General features: G+C 36.0%; 2 protein-coding genes across 3 annotated transcripts in view; both read right to left on the reverse strand.

Annotated features, from left to right (window-relative positions):
- LOC308693715 (E3 ubiquitin-protein ligase TRIM39-like) overlaps positions 1-22746 on the reverse strand; it is a gene marked incomplete at both ends in the record, with an annotated part of 764022 nt that overhangs the window by 196562 nt on the left and 544714 nt on the right. The gene's annotated exons all lie outside the window — the stretch shown is intronic.
- LOC308694057 (integrin alpha-E-like) lies at positions 1118-14562 on the reverse strand. Of its 2 annotated transcripts, none has more exons than XM_081371313.1 (32): positions 14462-14562; positions 14169-14271; positions 13963-14042; positions 13741-13817; positions 13013-13115; positions 12870-12926; positions 12711-12782; positions 12441-12562; positions 12189-12340; positions 11904-12057; positions 11515-11659; positions 10959-11029; positions 10733-10853; positions 10216-10343; positions 9582-9719; positions 9284-9484; positions 8609-8730; positions 8315-8460; positions 8079-8224; positions 7804-7926; positions 7194-7264; positions 6955-7078; positions 6771-6857; positions 6587-6666; positions 6420-6500; positions 4983-5058; positions 4789-4890; positions 4673-4702; positions 4457-4543; positions 4003-4089; positions 3814-3924; positions 1118-3535 (listed from the first exon to the last, which is right to left on the reverse strand). In XM_081371313.1, exons 1-32 carry the CDS (start codon positions 14526-14528, stop codon positions 3482-3484), a joined length of 3318 nt encoding a protein of 1105 aa, XP_081227439.1. In that variant the 5' UTR covers positions 14529-14562; the 3' UTR covers positions 1118-3481. The 2 variants fall into 2 exon arrangements, with proteins under 2 accessions (XP_081227439.1, XP_081227438.1); XM_081371312.1 differs by having other exon boundaries at positions 9284-9487.

A 22746-nucleotide genomic window follows, 5' to 3' on the forward strand; every position in this document is an offset into this window, starting at 1 on the left:
AAAACATTTTAGTCAAACTTTTGTTTCGTATATGTCAAAAATGCACAAACATATTTTCATGACCGTATTTGTAGCATTTAATCTATTCGGCTCCCAAATTTCAGCTCACCCATCGGTTCTCGGCTCATTCCTGAACAAATCGTTCAGACCGGTTTTGTGAACTTGTTCAACTGATAGAAAAGAACGCTTCGTTATCCAAGGTCGGACATTCCTACACAGATTGAGAATGTATGGTGGATTAGCATGTAGTGGCATTGGCATAATTATCATATTATTATGTGTAGCCTATTATTCAACACCGTTTTAAAACTTACAATAGTCATCTTTATTTATCTAGCGCTTTTAACAATGTAGATTGTTCCAAAGCGGCTTTACAGTGATAATAGGAAACAGTGACAATATAAAATCTTTGTGTTTTGTTTTCTACTATTTCCGCACAGGCTGTGACAGTGACATTCAATAATCAGATGTATTAAAGCCTAAACATAGCCAGACGTGAGAGCTCCATAAAAGGCCATATCATATGACCACGTGTACTGTAGGCCTATGTGACTGTGTGTATGTAGAGCGGTTGGCCTTGGCCACCACTTATTTCCATTTTCAAATTGATAGTGATATCTCTGCTGGTCTTCCAGCCTGGTCAAGATGGTTAGGCTTGTTTTAAAAGAAGTTTAAGCACTTTTAAACTTTCAGAATTGTCAGTCAACCTTGACTGCACTGGGAAATAATCTTAAACCAGGTAAGAACAAACTGCCAAAAACAGCTTTCATGCTACCAAAATGTGTCTTACCATAGATTTCATATTTTAAACGATGAACCATTTTTTTTATTATTATTACAATTTTATATGATTCTCATAAAATTCCTCTTAAAATTATCTTTGAGTTTTCTTCGTGGACTTTGGTGTCTCATCAAATCCTGAGCTTAGGATTTACATTTATTTAGATAAATTGATTTTGTCTAGCATTCTTTCTGTACATACTATATTAAATACAATCAGTCATTAAAAGCTTCTTAATACTACATTGACAATAAAATAAACAAGGTTATAACTTTTATCCCAAAAACAACAATTTCTTGACACAAACTTAAGCAAGATATAATAATAATAATAATAATAATAATAATAAACTTTATTTTATAGAGTGCCTTTAAAAGCAGCTTCTCAAAGCTCTGTACATAAAATCACAATCCACCGGAAAATACAACAAATAAAAGTTGATAAAAGATTAATAAAAATAACTATGAAACAATCACAAAAAGACATCAGCATTCAAATGCAAGTTTAAAAAAATGTGCCAAAAGTCTGTGCTTCCTTGAGTTCAGGGGGGAGAGAGATCCAAAGTGTAGGAGCATAGACAGAAAAAGCCAGTGTAAAGACTTCAGAACTGGAGTAATATGGTCAAATTTCCTAGCTCCCGTCAGGATCCGGACAGCAGAATTTTGAACATATTGTAATTTATTAATTGTGGTTTTAGAAACTCCAGTTAAAACTGCATTACAATAATCTAGCCGTGAGACCACAAATGAATTAATCAGCTTTTCAGTGACAGATAAGTTTAGCATTGGGTGTAATCTGGCTATATTTCTGAGGTGGAAAAAGGATGCCTTCACAGTACTCTGGACAAAAAAATCAAAAGTGAGGCTGTTGTAAAAAATTACACCAAGATTCCTCTTCTTACTATGGGTCTCTAAAACAGAGCCATCAACAAACAGGGACAGTGGAGCCACTTTGCAAATTTGATGGCGGGAACCTATAAGCATAATCTCAGTTTTCCCACTATTCAGACAAAGAATGTTATTGTTCATCCATGCTTTAATCTCAGAAATATAGCCAGAAAGATAACAAGCATCAATGTCTTCACCAGATTTAGAATGGATTTAGATTTGGGTATCGTCAGCATAAAAGTGATAATTAAGGCCAAGCGATCGCAGCAGATACCCAAGTGGAGATAGATAAATATTGAAGAGTAGAGGGCCTAGAACTGATCCCTGAGGAACACCAGTGAGCACCAAACAAGCGTCAGACCTAAAGCCACACATCGAAATAAAATGGGAACGGTCAGTAAAATCGGATTTAAACCAGTCTAAAACTGTCCCGGACACACCAAAAACACTTTCCAGATGGGCCATGATCCACAGTATCGAAGGCAGCTCTAAGGTCAAGAAGAATGAGAAGTGAGGTAGCTCCAGAATCTGACTTTCACTGACTAAAAAGATGAATTTCCATGACCTATAATGAACGGCTGCGAAGTGCAACCCTCACCCATATTTGATAGCGGAATAGTAGTTTTACAAACTTTACATTTAGCTTTTCTGTCGTCTACTTTTAACACCCAGTCTTTAAATTGTTCATTTTGTAGCCAAAGCTCTTGAAATTTACATTTTCCTGGCATGTTTGCCTTAGTCGAATGCAGTCACCTGTACCTGTTAACTAAGTGATTTCCAATTGGGCGGGAAGGGAATAAATATGGCGCTCAAAATAGCCTAAGCACAACAATACAGAAAGATGTGTGAAACAGTGCAATTAAAAAAAATCGGTATAGAAAAATTACATTTTGATAAATGGAAACCAAAATTCAAAGCAACAAACTAAATTCCCTGATATTCCATGACTTGGACAAAAAAATATATAAAATTCCCTGACTTTCAAAGTCTGGAATAGACCTTTAAAAATTCCACGACATTCCAGAAATTCCATGACCCGTGGGAACCCTGTTCAGTGCTATGAAATTTACGTAAACCGGACTGAAGGCGTTCAAAGAGATTATTGGTTGTAAGATGATTACAGAGTTGAGAGGCAACAACACGCTCAAGTATTTTTGCCAAACAGGGAAGATTAGAGATGGGACGAAAATTGTTAAAATCATCCACAGGAGCATTATCTTTCTTTGGTACAGGCGTAACAGCAGCAGTCTTTAGTACTGCTGGAATGACCCCAGTTTCCAACGATTCATTTATAATGCTAAGGATAATAGGGCACCACACAGGGAAGCATGATTTAAATAGATTCGTAGGAATTGGATCCAGCAAGCAAGTGGTTGATTTCATGTTGGATACCTCCCTTGTGAGAGCCTCAGAATCAAGCAGTGAGAAATGAGTAAAAGAAACACCAGTGAACCCAGATGTACAACGGAGTGAAGTGGCACAGTCAGGGTTAACATACATTTCTTTGCGAGCACTGACAATCTTCGAATTAAAAAACTGTAGAAAAGAATCACAGAGCTGCTGAGAAACAGGCATAGTGGTAACAGGATTAACTTGAATCAATCTGTTTATGGTTTGGAACAAATGTCTGGGACTATTTTGATTATTTACAATAGACTGAGAGAAATAAGAGGATCTTTCCGTCTCCATAAGAGTACGATAACCCTGCAGAAGGTCCTTCCACTCTTGGTAGTAGACACTCTGACCAGTAAGGCGCCATTTCCGCTCCATAGATATATGGGAATATATATTCCCCCCTGAGCTTTGGCAGTCTTCAGTTTGGACTCTGTGCTTGGTCCACTTTATGGCGGCGACGGAAAAAGCCACACTGAAAACAAAATCACATAAAGAGTCATGCATGCTGAGATAATGGTTCTGTTCGGAATAGCATCTTACAACTCTTACTATTTCTGTAGTATATTGTATGCAGACTGTGCATAGTATGCACATTTTATATATAAAATACAGATGACCAAATACATTCACCAAAATATGCACTATAAATAATATCCCACATTGCATTGCGCTCGACTTGATCTTCCTAAAGAAAGAACTGTGTGATATCATTATCAAGTGTGGGGACAGAAAGGAAGGGTTCATTTTTACCTTTATGAGAATGATAATAATGATGATAAGGAGCAGAAATCCTCCTATGGATCCTCCAATGATGGCACCTTTAGATGACGTCACTATCAGCTTCGTGATCATCACCTCAACCTGCATTGCAAGAAAAATCTCTCAGCCACCAAATGCTTGATAACATGTTTGCATGCTTGAAAAGGGTCTGCCATTCACCGTAACGGTCCTTGAAGTATCCTTCGCAACATAGACGGTCTCATTAAAGCTGTATGTTCCTACGGCAGTGATCTTGTCTGATTTTTCCTATAGGTTTGAAAAGTTATATTGGATAAACAGGTTGTTCATGCACGTGATTATCACTATACCAGGACTAATTGCTGCTTTCACGCCATGTCGTAATTACCGTAATTTCGAGATGAAAACATGTGACATTCGCAGCTGTTCACGTCCTCACATCCTGGAATTATGCGTTTTTATGACAACACTATCAACACCTAAATGAATCTGCAGTGGTCAGGTGGTACACTGGTCACGTGGTACAAGATTACAAAAATTCCCAGCTTTCAAGTTGTAATTACAAGCTCTATGAGGATGTGAACGCTTTTTACACGTTTAAATCTTCTAATTACATTAATTACGACATGGCGTGAACACACCTATGCAACTATACCTGAACATCACGTATCAAAACATCGGCATCAATGATGATTTTCTGCAGCTCTTTCATGGTACATCTGATGACATAGGGTTCCTGTTCCTACAGACACAAAAATATAAATATAAAATGTATTTTAAATTGAAAATATTTAAATGATTTAATAATAACAGTTGAACAGTTTAAACAGTTTCTTGAAAGCATGATCAATGTTTCAAGGTAATATCTTACCTTTACGTTATTTCCTTGCCAAAAACACTCCTAATGCAAAAGGAGCAATAAATGTTAATTTGAAAGCCTTCATGCTGTTTATGGTCACTCTATGCACTTAATATTTCATGTGGTACCTTTGGTTTGACACTTTTGATGTGCAGATCGGTATTGTAGGCGTCCTTTGTTATGGTTACATCTACATCGATTTTAGCGCCATACTTATTTTCACCTGCAAACTGAATCAGAATACAATAGAATATATTAAATGTATAACATAAATATATGAACATAAAAATTAGCCGGTTCTTATGTGATTTATATACTGTACCTGAAATTCAAACTGCATCTGTCGAGTTTCTCTGTTTGCACCCTCTTCAATACGGAATCTATTTGGGGAGGCTGTGCTGTTGTTGTGGAATAAATAAATAAATAAATAATAATACATATGCTTCAATATTACAAAAGCAAGAGGTTTAAATGGGTCATGAACTGATTTTTTTTTTTTTTTTTTATTTCCCTAAGTGTAGTTATAATGTCCGTTTGATTTTTACATCAAAAATTGTCATCATTTAGAAATAAAAGGCAATTTCTACCCTGATTTTAGCCCTCTGATTTGAACGCTCTGTTGGAAGGGGCGTGTCTGCTGTTAAGTAAACGCCCACTGCTGTGATTGGCTTACATCTTCTCATATGAAATAAGTATTATATGTGGAACTATCTGGAAAACTTTTTTTTTGTTTTTACTATTACAGCTGTTGAGATTAATCGTGAAAAGTGTTGATTATAGCATTATATTTACAGTAGATCTACTCCGATCGCATTAAAGGTTGCAGCAATGAGCATTGTAGCCTATGACAGATGTGTCTGCTGAGCGCATAAATGCAGTGATCTCATCACTGCAACTCGATTTCTGCACTCTCACACATGTTTTCATCATGACTAATAGTACAAACACAATGTAAATAAGATTCACTGCGCAGTGTAGACAGCGTCATTGATAATAATGGGAGTTTTGGCGAGAGTCCAAAACTCAGTCACTGATAAACTCTTGACAGCTCCAGCGATTATAAAGGGAGGGTTCTTTGGAACCGCTTTCTCTATATAATTTGATCACAATTAAAATAACAGATTTTTAATAACAGTAGCATTTTCATGCTACTCAGAAAAATTATGTAAAGTTGACCGTTTAGTCACTGGCTTGATTCTGACACATTAACAGCAAAAAAAAAAACGATTTTGAGATAAAGAACATCTGACTGTACATGAATCATATCCGAAATCACTGGTCACAGATTAGGCATTAGATTTAACACAGTTACTTACATGTTGTAGCATTACTGTCGGGTCCATATCTTACAGTAAAAGTCTGTTTGTAAAGCCTGTGCCGAAATTGTGACTGATTTACCACATAATCCACAGTGAAATGTACCGAACAAACAAACAATTCTCTACTGAGACATTCACATTTATCTGAAAATAAATAACCACTTTTCTAGCATTAGGATCCTTTGGAAGGTAATGTTATTTTTAGTCCAGTGATCCTGTATCTATAATAAATACCTCTCTTCTCTTTAAGTCATAATGTGACAAAATCCAAACGAAGTTGTTTTTAGAGCTTGGTTTTAATAAAATCTGTTTTTGGACTATCTAGGAAGTTTTGATTTCTGAAATTTACAGGATGTTTTTATAGTAAAATGACCTTTACATGTCAAAAGATCAAGAAAATATATTTCTCAAAATATTTATCAGGTTGTTTGTTCACTCACCCACTCAGCTGGATTGGTAGGGAATACATCACATTAAATGCATATTTTTTTGAGTCCAGAAGCTGAGAGCCTCCATTCTGACTAAAACCAGAGAATTTTTTTTTAATGCACATTTAAAAATTAGTTACTGATTTTTATATAAAGAGCAAGAGAACCAGCTCTCAAACCTGGTTAGATTAGCGATAATCTCATAATCCCTCAACTCAGATTTGATGTCATTGAGCTGCCAGGATACAAAGAGGTTGGTCTGGGAAATAAAAATAAAACAACAACAACAACTTTTCATTACTGGAAAAAAAAATCAAGTGCATATGACATCAGAATTCTTATATTTTAAAGATAAAGTCATACCTGTGTGTCTCTTTTGAAAACAGGGTGTTGAATATTACACTGTATCTGATTGTCATTCTTCACGGGGCAGGTGGCACCTTCTATTTTCTGTAAGTAAGACACCAAAACAGGATATCCTGTATCTACTAAATGCATCAACAGCAGAGATAATTGGCTTTTGCAAGATAAGGTCTTGTTTTTTTACCTTCTGACTGAGTATACTGGGGTAGGTCAATGTCAGGGTGGTCAAATAGGAAGGGTCTTCAGTATTCATAAGACTGAAGTTGATATTCAAGCTTTGAGTGTCTCCAATTATGATCTTAGTTACACTGCAATGTAAATTATTTTAGTTACAAAAAAAACAAAAAACATATCAAACTATATTTTTACATTTGTAAATAGCTGTGGCTGAATGTTAATTTAATTAATGTCATCAGTACATACCTAATTTGTGAATCAGATAATGTAATACTTGGTTTACAATCTGCAGCTTTGCAGTCATTTTTAAAGGAAATCTAAAAATAACATAAAAAAGTATGCTATGGTCATTTTAAATGTTATTACAGAAATTAGAAGTCTTTTAATGAAAAATCGCCTAATATGGATGATGCTGACATTTATATTGTACAAAAGATTTATATTTCAAATACATGCTGTTCTTTCAAACTTTCTATTTATCAAAGAATCCTTAAAAAATGTATCACAGTTTCCACAAAAATATTAAGCAGCAACTATTTTCAACATTGCTAATAATAATAATTTCCAGAGCTGAAGGATTTCTGAAGGATCATGTGACACTGAAGACTGGAGCAATGATGCTGAAAACCCAGCTTTGCCGTCAGGAAGAAATTACATTTTAAAAAACAGCTGTTTTAAATTGTTACAATATTTCACAATATTACTTTTTACTGTGTTTATGATTAAATAAATGCGAGAAACTTCTTTCAAAAATACAAAAAACTTTTGAATGGTAGTGTAACAAATGGTGAAAGATGACTATGTTCACAAGTGCTTGTGAAATTTTAATATTATGAATATTCTGAAAACTATTTACCTCATCTACAACCTCAGTTGGAGTAAATATGTCAAGAATTCTGATAGGGGCTTCATCATTTGGCTTGGAGGCTAATGCAAAGTTCAGCTTGATTTTAATAGCTGAAAAACAATCAAAACATCCCTGAAAAGAAGACAATCAGTCAATATCACAAAGAAAGGATCATAGCTCTCAAATTATTTTTGCAATAAATAATTTGCTGCTCAATGAATACTGACAACTTCTCTGACAAGTTGGGTAGGAAAAAAAAAGAACCAAACAAAGAAGCAACGTACCAAATATTGTAGGTTTATATGGGTGCACTCTATTTCTGCCGTCAAAACAAAAATGTTTTCTATCTGATCGCTGTTGTCAACAGTGATACGCTTTTTGTTTACATCAGAATCCAAGTCAATTTGGTACCGAAGAGGGAGTGTTTCAGCTAAAATGTCAGGAAGTAAATTGTGGTTAAAATAACCATGAGGATTGTTTTGGATCAAGTATACTCACTGAAATGAAACAGAACACTTACACTTGTCAAGTGTTCCTTTTTTCACATTAAAACATACTCCTAAACGTATTCTAAACTTGCTGGATAATTCATTCGTTTGTAGAGTCAGGGGAATTTCTTTTTCAGAAATCGTTATAGCTGGTTGGATAACCATAACAGGGATACTCCTGCAAAAAAAAAATAAAAAATAGTATAAACATGAAACAACATCCAAAGAGAAGGTTCCCCTATCCTACAATAAAACAGAATGTATACTGAAATTGATATAATTTTAAAAAATGTAACAAAATCGAACAAAATGTTTCTTTTACTCACTCAAAAACAGTCACTCTCCCTTGACTTCCAACAGCGATGCAGGGCTTATTTGAAGCAGAAACGACACTTACTGACTGACCAAAGTGCACAAGTTTCATTTTAAAATCTAAGGGTGAGATTTTCTAGGGAGGAAACAGCACATTATATTTGAAAACACACATTGAGATGGAAAGTCAAACTTTAAAGCAACCATCTTAGGTCTATTATTAAAAAAATTGCAAATTCATTTTTAGAATAAAATAGAATATAACAAGGAGCTATATTTTGTGAAGCAGGCTCATAATTGTTCATAACATTTCATAATTTTAGGGTAAATGATAATCAAGCAAAAGATGCAAAATCATGCAGCTGTATTACATATTCAATCACTGAATCACTGGATTATGTAAGGTCATGAAGTGTCTATATGAGGAGAGTCGAATTTCTGGATATTATCATGGGATATTAATCGTTTTATTATTTGTATTATTTATTATTTCATTTTATACATTTGACATGAATAAAATGTCTTTAAATAATTAATATAAAATATTGTTCTAATAATTATCTGCACCATGTCTATATGATCATTAGGGGGAAAAAACGCAACAATATCTGGAAAAAAATTGTCTGGATATTGTCCAAGATTTCTTAAAAAGCTAAAGTGTAAAGAAAATGCGCCCAAGTGGTACCCACTTGTGAAAACTGAAGGCCATCTTGGAATCCACTGTAAATGTAAATGCTTCCGGAGGAATCTGTTTCCAGAGGAGCGCCCACTGCTACATCATTGAATTTGTTCCCGTCAATATCTCCTATAGAGGCGATGGCTGCACCAAACCTTGCAAAGGTCTGTCCTGCATCACCCTGCAGCTTCATTGTCACGCTCTCAAACCTGTCCTGCTTTAGGATGATTTCAAAATAATCCAATTAGATACAAATCATGTTATGCTTTGGCCCACATGTGTTCATGAGCTAAAAGGAGAGTATGATATACCTCATTCAATCTGTACACTAGCACTTTGCCTTCTTCCCCATTTTGATGGAAATGTGGTGCTCCAACTAATAGATGATCTGTGAATTTATTCCCATCAATGTCCAAGGCACAAAGAACTGATCCAAAGTAAGATCCAACCTATGGCAATTATACATCACTTCATTATTATCATATTAGCAAATGCATACATTTGGGCTTGTAAGTGCAATCAGAAGAAAAACAAAATACTTATGTATGTATTAAATGTATGAAGCATGTATTAAATGTATGAATTCCTAATATGGACACCATTTAAAGATTACTCAATTCAACAACTGAAATGTGTAAATCTTAAAAAACGGACTGATATATATATATATATAGTTTTTTTATATATAGAAGTTTTTTTTGGAAAGAAATTAATAATTTTATTCAGCAAGGATGCATTAAATTGATCAAAAGTGACAGTACAGACATTTATTATGTTGCTATATATATATATATATATATATATATATATATATATATATATATATATATATATATATATATATATATATATATTTGCGCCTATAATTATTTTAGACTTTTAAACTTTCAAAACTTAAAACAAACAGTCTGGTGTGTTTATATCAATATTAATAACTACAAATACCTGATCTCCCTGGAGCACATAGTTTTCGGAGCCGTCAAAAATAAATACCCCACCAGTCAGATTATACCGTGGTGCACCAGATATGTAGAGAGTTTTATCGCGTAAATCAGCAGAAGTGACACTATAACCTGTGATCAGGAAGGAGATTCAACAAACATGAAACAGAGATGACTTTCATTTATCCAGGTGTTCAATATATATATTTTTTTTAAATAAATCAACTTAATATGGATCGATGGATTCCCCCGCAGGACAGTTTAGAAAATTCTTATTATACTAATACATTAAAGGCTGCTAGGAAGATGATTACTGTGAACTGGATGACACTGCATGAACCTAAATTCCCAGAATGGACATGCAGACTGAAACAAATATGTATATATATATATATATATGTATATATATATATATATATATATATATATATATATATATATATATATATATTTGAGAAAATGACTGTTGAACTGCAGTTTTTCACTGGAAATATATATATATTTTAAATCAACTCGCTCACCTAAATATGAAAATTTGGGTCCATTATTGGTGTCATTCATAAATTTCTCAGTGTTTTTGGATTTCAAAATGACCCCACCACTCCAGTCATAGGCACCAACTGCTCCAAAAAGAATAGAATTCTATGCAAAAAGCAAAACAAATTAATGTTAATAGTATATCAAACATCCACACAAGTTCTTTGTAGATTAAGATAAAAAATATCCGAAGCCAAAAATCCTACTTACGTCCTGCCCGATATGGGAACTGAATCCAGCCTCTGCGAGCTGCAAATGAAATCCTGCACCTTGCTGAGTGCCTGAGACACAAAGTGGTCAGATATTGCATGAAACTCATTTTACTTGGTAAAACTCACATTAATGTTATATTGCATATTCAGTTACAAAACTGTCAGTTTTAGAATATTTGATCTGTTTTTAATCATTCACTCAACAGATTCATTCAAGCACACTGATTCACAAAACACTGTCATACATGTGTTGATTGAAGGCGCAACGCTTGGCTTAGTTTGGAACAATTTTAGTTGGCGGTGCAAAAAATAGATAAAGTAACTGGAAATGTTTTGTTTTAAATGTTTTACTCAGTTTACTGCTTGTTTACGGAAATGTTATCTAAAAGTAGCTCTCACAATGTTGTGCTGTTGCACTGAATATCTGCATGGTTCAATTTTACAACAGCTTTTTATTTAGGCTACAGCTGCTCATCCAATTAGATTTTAGCATTGGAACTATTCACCAAACTGCCTTTCTCTATTATATTACAAAACGTTTGAAACTTTCTTACCTTCAACCCCAATTATACTGTTCTCCAGTTTGGACAGAATGTCATCTAATGCAGCATAATTGGAAACATTGAAAAATTGACCAGGATCTGCTATTTCCATCATCTCTTTTATTGCTGTAGGTTTAGTCAGAATGCCATCACCAACCTAAAGATAAGATGTTATTAAGTGTATGGGTTTTAAGATTTATTTTTTAAATAAAACATACAAATCATTAACTATATAATAACAAACTCTGTGTAATATAGCTGGATATGAGTGTTTTAGTATAGGGCTCGGGCTGGTGAACCTTGAAGTATCTACAGGGACAGATTCAATCTGTAATTGTAATTCTAATTGCATTTTAAACATTTAAAATGCTAGAGAAATGAGCAGTAAACAGGACACTTACTCCTATGGAATAGCGATTGAAATCTTTCATTTGTTTCATGTTCAAAACATCAGTAAGATTCATCGGATCTCCCAAAATTTCGCCGTCAGACAAAACAATCATTATTTTTTTGGAGTTATTTTTTGATCCATTCTCAGGGATTGAAACATTTGTACTGTAAACAACCAATGAAACCAGTCAGACCATGACATTAACGTAAAACCAACAAAAGTGCTACATGTTAATCAAACACTTAAGATACAGTATAAAATGTCTAGTATTTCACATCATAAATTGTAAACTCACAGGACATGATAGATGGCCGAGGCAGTCTTTGTGATAGCGCCAATTTGCTTTATTTCCTTGACCTTTTGCAAGGTACGGTTACCGTTCTCATTTTCTTTAAGTGAGAGCTCTGTCTTGGTTATATTGCCATATTGCACTATCGCAAAGTCACACTGAGGAGAGAATTGTTTTGTTAAAGTATAATACCTTTTAAATTGCACTTAAAAAAATAGCTATAAATGTTTGTCGTAAAATCCTTTAGTTAATACTTGCATTGAAACATGTGTTCCAAACTTTTAACATGACATTGTAGATGAAGTCTTTGGCTCTCTCAAAGTCTTCTTCATTAATGCTGCCAGAGCCGTCCAGCACAAAAGAAATCTCTGTCCCAGCATCTAAAAAAGATGTTCTGAAATATCAGTATAAAAATACTGGTTTCTTTTAAAACATTATTCTTTGCATCTGTAGTATGACACAATCAGCATGACATAATTAATAAATAATAATACTGATTTATTTCAAAGGCCAAACATAGACCAGTACCGTCCTCTTCCTCTTCTTCATCTGTTTTCGTGTCACTGTCCGGCTCGGCTTGTCTTCTCATCCTCTGTTTAACTTGTGGATATTGACAGAAATGTAAATTAGCAATCCGATTCTTTAAATGAGCTACAAATTATTTTGTTTTATCTCAGGTGGGCTCACCTTGATCGATACTTCTACCTCGATTGTTGTTGTTGTTGTTGTTGTTGTTGTTGTTGACTGCGATAAAAGAGAGTTAGAAAAATCAGAGGTAGGATTTTATCTGTTCGAATCTGAAATACCATTATCAAATCATCCATACATACCAAATTTAACAGGATTCAGTTTGACTTTATCGGGATTCATCAGTCTGCAATTTCCATTCAAATCCTCAGTTGATGACTTTAGTATGCGAACTTGGTTACACATCTTGGGAGAAAAAAAATACACAACTCTAATTATCTCAATTGTATCTTTCACCGAAGTCATTCCTCTTCGTGTTCGGCTATCATTTCATTCTAACTGAATAAACGGATGTTAATGTCCTATGCTAATAAGAATTAGTGGTAAATGTTTAACTAGGCAACTCACAGTGACAGAATCGCTCTGATTGAACCTTGACAAAGAGTACATTGTTTTATTTTTGAGATGTTTTCACTAGGGAAGTGCCGTCAGGACTTCCTCCTGATAGTCACAATACAAGCATCATCCTGAACAATTTCCCCTAATGTCCCAATACAAATAAACAAATACAATTCCCCAGAAATAACTTTGGTATCCCAATATTTCTAGTCCTGTTTATCTTTTCACAAACAATTTTTTCACCATTTTCCTACTCTCTAAAAGACTATTTCCTCTTTAGAAGAGAACCGACACATTTCTGTCTGTCACGTATGTGAAGGGGAAGCCACAATCTCTGCGGTTAATGTAAAAATGTTGTGCGCCAGACACGAACTGTCTGATTACGCAGTTTACTTCTCGTTTGGTATAGCTTTCAATAGCTCAATCATGTTTAGAATAAAACAACTGTCTTTTTTTACGTTTTTATACATACCATGAGGTGCTCCTCTTCTTCTGATATCAGCCTAGAAGCTGCAGATGCAACTGATCTCAGGCCTTTTGGTTTTTCATCTTTAAAAGATACATTGATATAATAAGATTTTTCCTATGAAAGTAATTCTGTAAATCAGTGAGGACATTATTATGAAATTAACAAAGTTAAGTTTACATTTTGAGCTTCTCTATAAAAAGATACAAAAGAAAAAGACAAACTTACCGATCAAATTTAAATCCACGCATTCATCATTTAGAGTGCAGCTGAAAAGTTTTCCATTTGATGGGGAAGGAACAAAAACTCTAGAACACGACAAATTAGGACACTTTTACTAAAATAGATGACCTATAAGGTCATTATAAGGAACATTATTTATCTATTTCAGTAAAACGACATACTTATTTAAAAAAAAATCATAAATAACTAACCCATCTTTTGATTGGATAACAGTTTGGCCAAAGAGTGGATCATCTTTTATGAAATGCTTCACTGGAGATATCTGAATATTGAACCCGGTCACACTGCATATGACTGTAACATATAAAATAATGAGTAAAAAACAACAGTAGTAAGATTATGTTTTTATAATATAGTTTCTACTTTAGCCCATACATTTTCAGATTCAAATAAATAAGTGTTTAAAACATGCCCAAACACAAATAAATGTTTTAAAATAATGAATTGTAAACACTGATTATCAACACTGTACATAAATACATACCACTCAAAAATAGCAGTCCTTTGTACATTTTGTGAATTCGATCAATTCCACGCTTTAAAAAAACCATATCGGCACACTGAGACAGAAAGCAGCTCGTTGAGGTGTTGAAAGTAGAACAGCACACATGCCTCTGCTGACTGTTAAACCCTCCCTCTTGACACACTTCAGACACAGCACATTTACTCTAGAGAGGGAAATTTAAAATTATTAGCTGTTTTTATTTTTTATAGTAAAGACTGTATAAACTCTAAAATAAGAACACAAATTAGACATATTATAAACACTAATTGGAACATCGTCAAAGTGATAGCACTCTTCGGACAATTTTTTCCAGAAAAATCAATGGTTAGTTATAGGCATCCACCAACTATACGAAACAAGGTGGTATAGATATCTTCCTGCTCCAGAAAAGAAAACATGGCTTGGTTCTTTAGTTGGTAATTTTAGATGTGGAGGGCGTAGACATTGTGATAACTTGGTCAGAACAATTACTTTTATTGATGTGTCTTCTGAGGAAGTGTATCCATTGAGTCCTTTATTAATTGCAATTCCTTGTATGTAGTTTATAGGTTAGAATGTGAGTGCGGATATTTCTATACAGGTCAAAGGAAAAGGAAATTGCATTTAAGAGCGGCTGAACACAAATATGCTATTTGGACAAAAAACATGTTGTATCCTATAGCGAGGAATTATGAGGTGGGTCATGTTAGTGAGTTCCCTTCAAGAATTACCTTTTTTTGTAACGATTTATGATTTATATCGATTTATATCGTGCTGGTGTATATATTTATATTTAAATTGTGATGTGTGTATATGTGTAGTCATATATATATATATATATATATATATATATATATATATATATATATATATATATATATATATATATATATATATATATATATATATATATATATATGTGTGTGTGTGTGTGTGTGTGTGTGTGTGTGTTATAGAGCTTTGTGTGACTCATACAGATCTGAAAATAAACTAGTTAATGCTATTGGTTCAATGTTCTGACTGGTAGTCTCAACCACAAATCCATTTGAAATTGTATTTTCTATTTAGAAAATGGGCCACCGGAAGAAAAATGGTCCTTTTATTTTAGAAATCTTTTTAAAGTGAGTGAGATGCCCATTAATTATCACTGGCATACTATAGGTATTCACTAGTTTTGCAAGAGGACATGAACATCTGAGACAACCACGCTGACTTTGTTACAGGATGTGGTGAATATGGAAACCAGCAACTCTAACTGTAACAGTAAACTAGTCTACCCTCAGCCCTGTTTTTAAATATATATTTTAAATATTTGTTTAATAGTGCTTTAAAGGGGTCATCGGATGCCCAATTTCCACAATTTATGATTCTTTAGGGTCTTCATGTAAGTTTGTAACTCACTTTGGTTAAAATTCCTCAATGGTTATATAAAACAACACGCTTTTTACCTCAAAAAAAGCTCTGTTCACAGCGACCCAGTTCCCTTTCGAAAGGTCTCTCGTATTGTGTAAGGCTAGCTTATGCTATGGGAAAACTCCTTTAACTGAGAACATTGAAGCCAAATCTTTAAAACGCATTGCAGCTGCACAGAGTACGGTCATTGGCTGTGCTGCGGCAACTGCACAAACCTATGGCGAGGCGGCTCAGACGCACGAACCAATCAGGACACTTCGCGCCCTGGCACGTCAGAGCCCGCCAGAATGAGCGTGGCCTAAGGCTATAAAGTACCCATTCTTCGCCAAGGACCTCAGATTTTATCTCCTTCAGCGATGTCACGGTTCATGAATTCACTGACTCTTTCTCGCTACGTGTTGTTGTGTGTGCAGGTGGGCGTGATCGCTGATCAGTACTGCTGATCAGTGGCGCCACCTGCATCTGATCAGCGGCACCAGCTCCGCCTACTTATGCTCACAGTTTCGTCTTGTCTTTGTCAGATCGTTGTTGGATGTTCTCGGTGTGTTTGTCTCCAGCCTGTCTTCATTTCTACTGTGTTTGCACCTGTATCCAGTTTTCCTGTCGTCTTCACTCTGCCTTCTTCCACGGAGGTTCTGTTCTTCGGTTCCCAGAGTCCTGGCAGCCAGCGCATCAGAATTCCTTCACCATCGCGACTACTGGGTTGTCAGTCAGCGTCCCTGCGCTACCAAGGGTGATTGTTCCTGGACTCTGGCTTCTGACCACTCACTACCTTATCATCAACTGTATTCAATAAACTGAGTTTTACTTGCATTTGAATCCACTGTTTATTAACCATGACAAGCGAAATCACCACTTCGCTGATCTCCAGATAGAAGCCTTCTCGCCGCCGTCGAATAGCCTTCAGCGGAATAAGCAGCTGCTTCGCAGATCTGAGGACGCCGGCTTCCTGTCGCCGCCTTCAGCTCGCTGTTCTGCTGTGCCATCAGGTGCGCCATATCCTTTTAACACAAGTGTGTTTGCCGCTGCATCACACTTTTCTAAATGAGAAATTTCCAGGCGCTGTTTCAAATGCCTCACACTAAGTGCGCCTCGTGCAGAGGCCCTCTCGTCGGTGGAGATCGTCACATCCTTTGCGCTTCCTGTCTGGACCGTGACCATGCGTAAGCTGCACTTGCCAAGGGCGGCTGCCCTTAGTACGACATGATGGATCTCTCCACCCTGCGGGCTCGACTGGCTGTTTTCGACGATGAAGACCACGTGCTTCCCGCTCCCTCTCTCCCTTTGCTCGAGCCATGCAAAAAGAAGCTCCGTTCACAAAGGATGCCAGAGCGGACGGAGACGAGTGAGCACACGCCGGCCCAGTCCTCGCGTGTCTCGCTCTCTCCTGAGGAAACCCCCTCGCCAGTTCACGCAGGCGGACCAGTGCCCCTCTCTGCGAGCGGCAGGTCTCATCTCTTTTGGGGCATCGGATGAGGATGAAGAGAAGGATGATAGCCTTTCCATCGCTGCATCCGACTGTGACAAGTGGGCGGGCTCCGTTTCTGGCCCCACACGGTAATCACAAGCCAACACGAGAACAGGCTTTGATGCAGAGTTTCTCCGTATGCTGACCACGGCCGTTGAAGACCTCGGGCGAAGACCACGCAGCAGGCTGGATGAGTGGTTCATGCAGGGGCACCGGCAGGCCCCTCAGCAGAGACCCACCCCCTTCTTCCCAGAAGTGCATAACGAGCTAACTAACGAGCCGCTCGAGCCCACGACTGGCCGAGCTGTCCGCTATATACATTTCCTCCGGTCACGATGCTACCACTGGTCATCAAACGGATCAGGGAAAGCAAGTGTGCAGTGCTACTAATAGCCCCCCTTTGGAAGACCCAGTTATGGTTCTCCAAGTTGACACAACTGCTGGAAACAGCCCCATGGCCAATTCTGCTGAGGAGAGATCTCCTCACGCAGGCGAATGGGAAAATCTGGCATCCCCGTCCCGACTTGTGGGCCCTTCATGTATGGCCTCTCAACAGGTACCCGTGTGTCCCGGATAGCGCGCTAAAAACCATTCCTGAAGCAAGAGCACCCTCAACTAGGCGTCTCTACGCTCATGAAATAGGTGGTGTTCTCTGGCCAGTGCACAGCACGGAGCCTGAACCCCTACTCATGCGAAGTACCAAGTGTACTCGTTTTTTTGCAAGAACTCTTGGACGCGGGTCACACCCCCTCCACGCTCAAAGTATATGTGGCGGCCATAACAGCATCTCACGCTCTTGTGGCCAGACAATCGGGAACAACCTCATCATGCGCTTCCTTAAAGGGGCAAGGAGGCTAAACCCTCGGCGACCCCCCTCTGTGCCTATCTGAATAATATATAAAAAAATAAAATATAATCACAACAATTATTAGTAGCCTATGTTCGATTGAAAATCTCGAACAAGAAAAAATGTGGGGTGGGACTTGATTTTGATGGTTGTGGTTTGCTTTTGGTCGATTTCATGTGAGTGACAGCTTGTCCAGCCCTCGCGCCAGTAAAGGCATCATCAGAGAAGTTAAAAGGCATAAAAACAACTAATATTTTTCTAAAATTTGAATGGTGCTTGTATAAGTGACCCCTAGCACGTGAACCGATCATCTGTACTAGCTAAATAAACAGGAATGAACAATGTTGAAAGAGACAGTACAACTTACCGAAATGTATATTCCTCATGCATAATCATAGATATAAACACTAGATGTCGCCTTGTATACGGCAGTTCATTGGAACGAATGCGTCAATAGAGCCGCCATCTTGGAACAGGGGAGCCCCTCCTCTTTAATGCATCAGCGTCAATGTAGGCAAAGGTCTAACGGAAATAAAATCACCATAAATCGTCATGAATGCGATTTTCTAGTTTTTATGGTTCGTTCCAACGGTCATTCATGTATTTATCATTGAGTCCAGAGGAAATTTAAGGTTTTGATATTAAGATAATTACTTCTTTTTCAAAATATAATGCATAGTGCTAGTAGGCCTACGTTTATTAGTCACATTCTTCCACTTGAGTAAACTTAGAATAAACTATTGCTATATAATACATATATAAATTAGCAAAACTTGGCCACTAAATATTTAATATTCAATTATTTTAATGATCACAATTAAATTTTTAATTTTATTAAATTGAACAAGCGCAACATTCAGCATTCAATCAAATATTCTAAAAGATGTTTTATTAAGAATAATGTTATTTCAACATAATATCTCGTTATTTCGACATAATATGTGTGCGTGCAACAAGCAAGAAGTGCATTTGTAAATCCGGTGACGCGTGCATTGATTTTTATTAATAAACTTCTGACAGTGTCGACTCGGCTGCAGAGATGAAGTTGACGATCGCCATCTCCGTAGTGAACGCGCCTGAGAGAGAAATGCACATAATGGATTACATAATCAGAGAGTAGCCTAGCTTTTTTCTTTCGTTTTAAATTATTTCGTTTAAAGACTATTTAAGCTTTGTGTATTTGATGTATTTCTCATGTCTGTGTGAGGCATAGGCTGAGTTTCGTTAAGTTATGATGAGATGCGCTCCAGTTAACGTGCAATAAGTAAGTGACCGCGCGGACGCCTCCATGATTATATCAACAAGCAATTTGTTCAGGCACGTGCACAGGTAGGGCTCAACCTGTGCAGAGCACATGCCCTTTTTGCCCTCACACTCCGAAGTGCCCGTTTTTTGGTGGTGGTGTTTTTTTTTTTTTTTAAATCAATGCTATTGGTCATCCTTTACGTCTGTCTGTCTGTTTTACAAATATTTAGCCAATGACAGTTCTTAAACCGAGCTTGTGTAAATCTTATTCGATCCTCAAGCTGTCAGTAAGCTGATAACTCCGCCTCCTCTATATTCACTGCATCAACTGAAGTTCCACAGCAGCCGCACAGTAGACAGCAGCTGAACGAAGTTTTGCGAAGGGTAAATAAATATCTTGTTGTTTGAATAAGTACTACTAAACACTATGTCTCTAAAGGCTCATATTTTATTTATTTGATGACTCACTGACTGAGACATGTGAGAGAGGTCTAGGCTAGCATTTGCCATCTAGTCATAGCCAATACATAGCCTAACGCAAATAACTTAAATATCCTGTGCATACAGTAGTATTTCAAATTTTATAAAATGCGATTTTGGCCAAATGTATTTTACAACAGGAAAAACAAACTAGTTTGTAACCTGTTGATGAAAATGTAATGTGATACCGCCTGCGCCGTTTTAATGACGGACAAAAAAATTCACATTTGCACACATTCGCTGGTATATTGATAAGTAATACAACAAAAACTATATATTGATAAGTAATACAACAACATATAATTTGTTTTTACTATCGGAAAATCATAACAGGTGCGCCCCCGCGCTGTTTCGTACTGGAACTTACATAAAGCGATCCTCATCACCTAGATAACATATTTCTAAGAAATTTCTTCTTTGATTTATGATTGCTGATACACTTAATTTATTAACATTTAGGATAATCATGTTATGGTAATAATATTCAATTATGGTTAATTCAAGGCTGTTAATATGCATGTATTCGCTATCTAATTTTTAATCTATATTATTCTATACTCTCCGCTCATCCTCACATGTATAAAATGTAGTAAAACATGGTTTTACTACAGTAATGTTGTAGTAGTAACAAAAAAAAATGTAATTCATTCCAAGGCTTCATTTATTTGATCCAAAATACAGCAAAAACAGTAATATTGTGAAATATTTTTAGTGAATAAGAGACCTTCAAGAGACCAACATCCCTTGTCCTCCACAGCACAGTATCACATTTTTGCCAGGTAGGCGGATACATGTTGGATATAGTAAAGGTATGGCTATAGTTTCTTATAATCTGGAATTGATTTGGACATAATTACTCAAATTATATTTCAAAATAGTTTGTCAAAAATACTTGACTCATTGCTCTACCTTCCCCTCTTCTCAATGTCATACATAATCATGGTAACCAAATAATACAAATTAGCTTATAAAACCAAACAGAATAGCTAAAAAAGAGAATATGAAGAGTTCAGATGCAAAAGCCTCTAAGTGCCATCTGAAAATTTCTTCTAGAATGATCATTTTTTATCAAGCTCATATATTTAAGTTCAGTAATTTCACTTAAATGGCAATGAAAATTAGCTATTAATTGTCATTTAAGTGAAATTACTGAACTTAAATATATGAGCTTGATAAAAATGATCATTCTAGAAGAAATTTTCAGATGGCACTTAGAGGCTTTTGCATCTGAACTCTCTCTCTCTCTCTCTCTCTTTATATATATATATATATATATATATATATATATATATATATATATATATATATATATATATATATATATATATATATATTTCTCTGCAAAGTTCATAAAAAAGTGCATAAAGTTCAATAAAAAAAACAGAATTTTTTAGCTATTCTGTTTGGTTTTGTAAGCTAATTTGTATTATTTGGTTAACATGTTTATGTATGAGTCAAGTATTTTTGACATATATTTCTATAAATGCAATTTAAAAAAGAGGGAGTACACAAGAGCAACAGAAGGTTGCTGTTGTATTTAGGTTAAGAGGCCCTTAAAACCCTGTTTATCTATATTATCTATATTATTATTATGGTTGTTATTAATCGTGAATAAATCTAAAGCTTTTGAGACTATTGTTTTGTGTTATTGAATTTGTCATGAAGACGTGACCATTTCTTCCTTTTATGTAGGCTTACTAAATAATTTTGATATAAAAAAGGGAGGGGTGCCCTTTTTCAGTTTCAGCACATGCCCCTCAAAAGGTCTGTGCACAGCCCTGAATTTGTTGATGAATAAAATTTATTAAAATTAAGATACAATTTATACAAAACGAAATTCACTTTAAAGAAAGGCTTTAAACAGTTGACATTTTCACAAATTTCAGTGTCCTTCCACACCTCCATCCCCAGTTTGCAAGGAAAAGAAACAAGCCAGCCCACGGTCCTTGTGCAAAACGCACACATATATAAGATTTGCGGAATTCTATGTATAATAATCATGGATGTACTGTTTGAAGATTGACAGGGAGAGGACCAGCATACTATTAGGACTGTACTTACAGGTTTTTTTTTTTTTTTTTTTTTCATTTTCATTAAAAGGTTTGAGTACAATCGGTAAAAAATCAAAAGTTAGGAACAACACAGCACATCACAGCCAAAAGTGGGTATTGAGGATCAACTCCTGCTGCCTGCATATTGTACATTTTAAACACAAGAGTTATTTCAAATAATATCTAAAGAATATTCACAGTTCATTAGCTGTGCGAGAATCACAGTTCATTTTCTTCCTCCAAGCAGAGAAATGTACACTGAACTTATAAAAAAACAACTTGACTACTACCATCCACAGAGTAAATGTAATCCCATGCTGTCTGGTTTAGATTTCGTTCGTGTGAACATCCATACGCAGCACAAAAGTCCGGTATTATCCATAAAATTGAAGTATAGGCGGAGATAGCAGCGTTATAGCTACTTCCTATGGCAAGACCCCTGTTCAAAGATGGCGGCGGTTTTGACGCATGTTTAGAACCCCAAGGCGACATCTAGTGTTTATATCTATCTATGATGCATAATATCGATCAATCAGTGTTTTTCAACTGCGGAAAGAAGTCAATAAAACAGCTGGAGAACAATTATGTCCAGGGACGTGCACAGGAGGGTTGCTCAGGTTGCCCGAGCAACTGCCCATATGCCCTTCTCGACTCACGTTGCCCTTCCGAGGGGGAAAATAATAAATAAATAAATAGTACAATGGATGCAGAATTTCACGTAGGCCTAGATAAAAAAAAAATCGCAAAGCCTCATTCAACTCCATTCGGGCACCGAAAGTGA

Source organism: Scardinius erythrophthalmus (assembly GCF_964197995.2).
Source record: "Scardinius erythrophthalmus genome assembly, chromosome: 7".
Taxonomy (NCBI): domain Eukaryota; kingdom Metazoa; phylum Chordata; class Actinopteri; order Cypriniformes; family Leuciscidae; genus Scardinius; species Scardinius erythrophthalmus.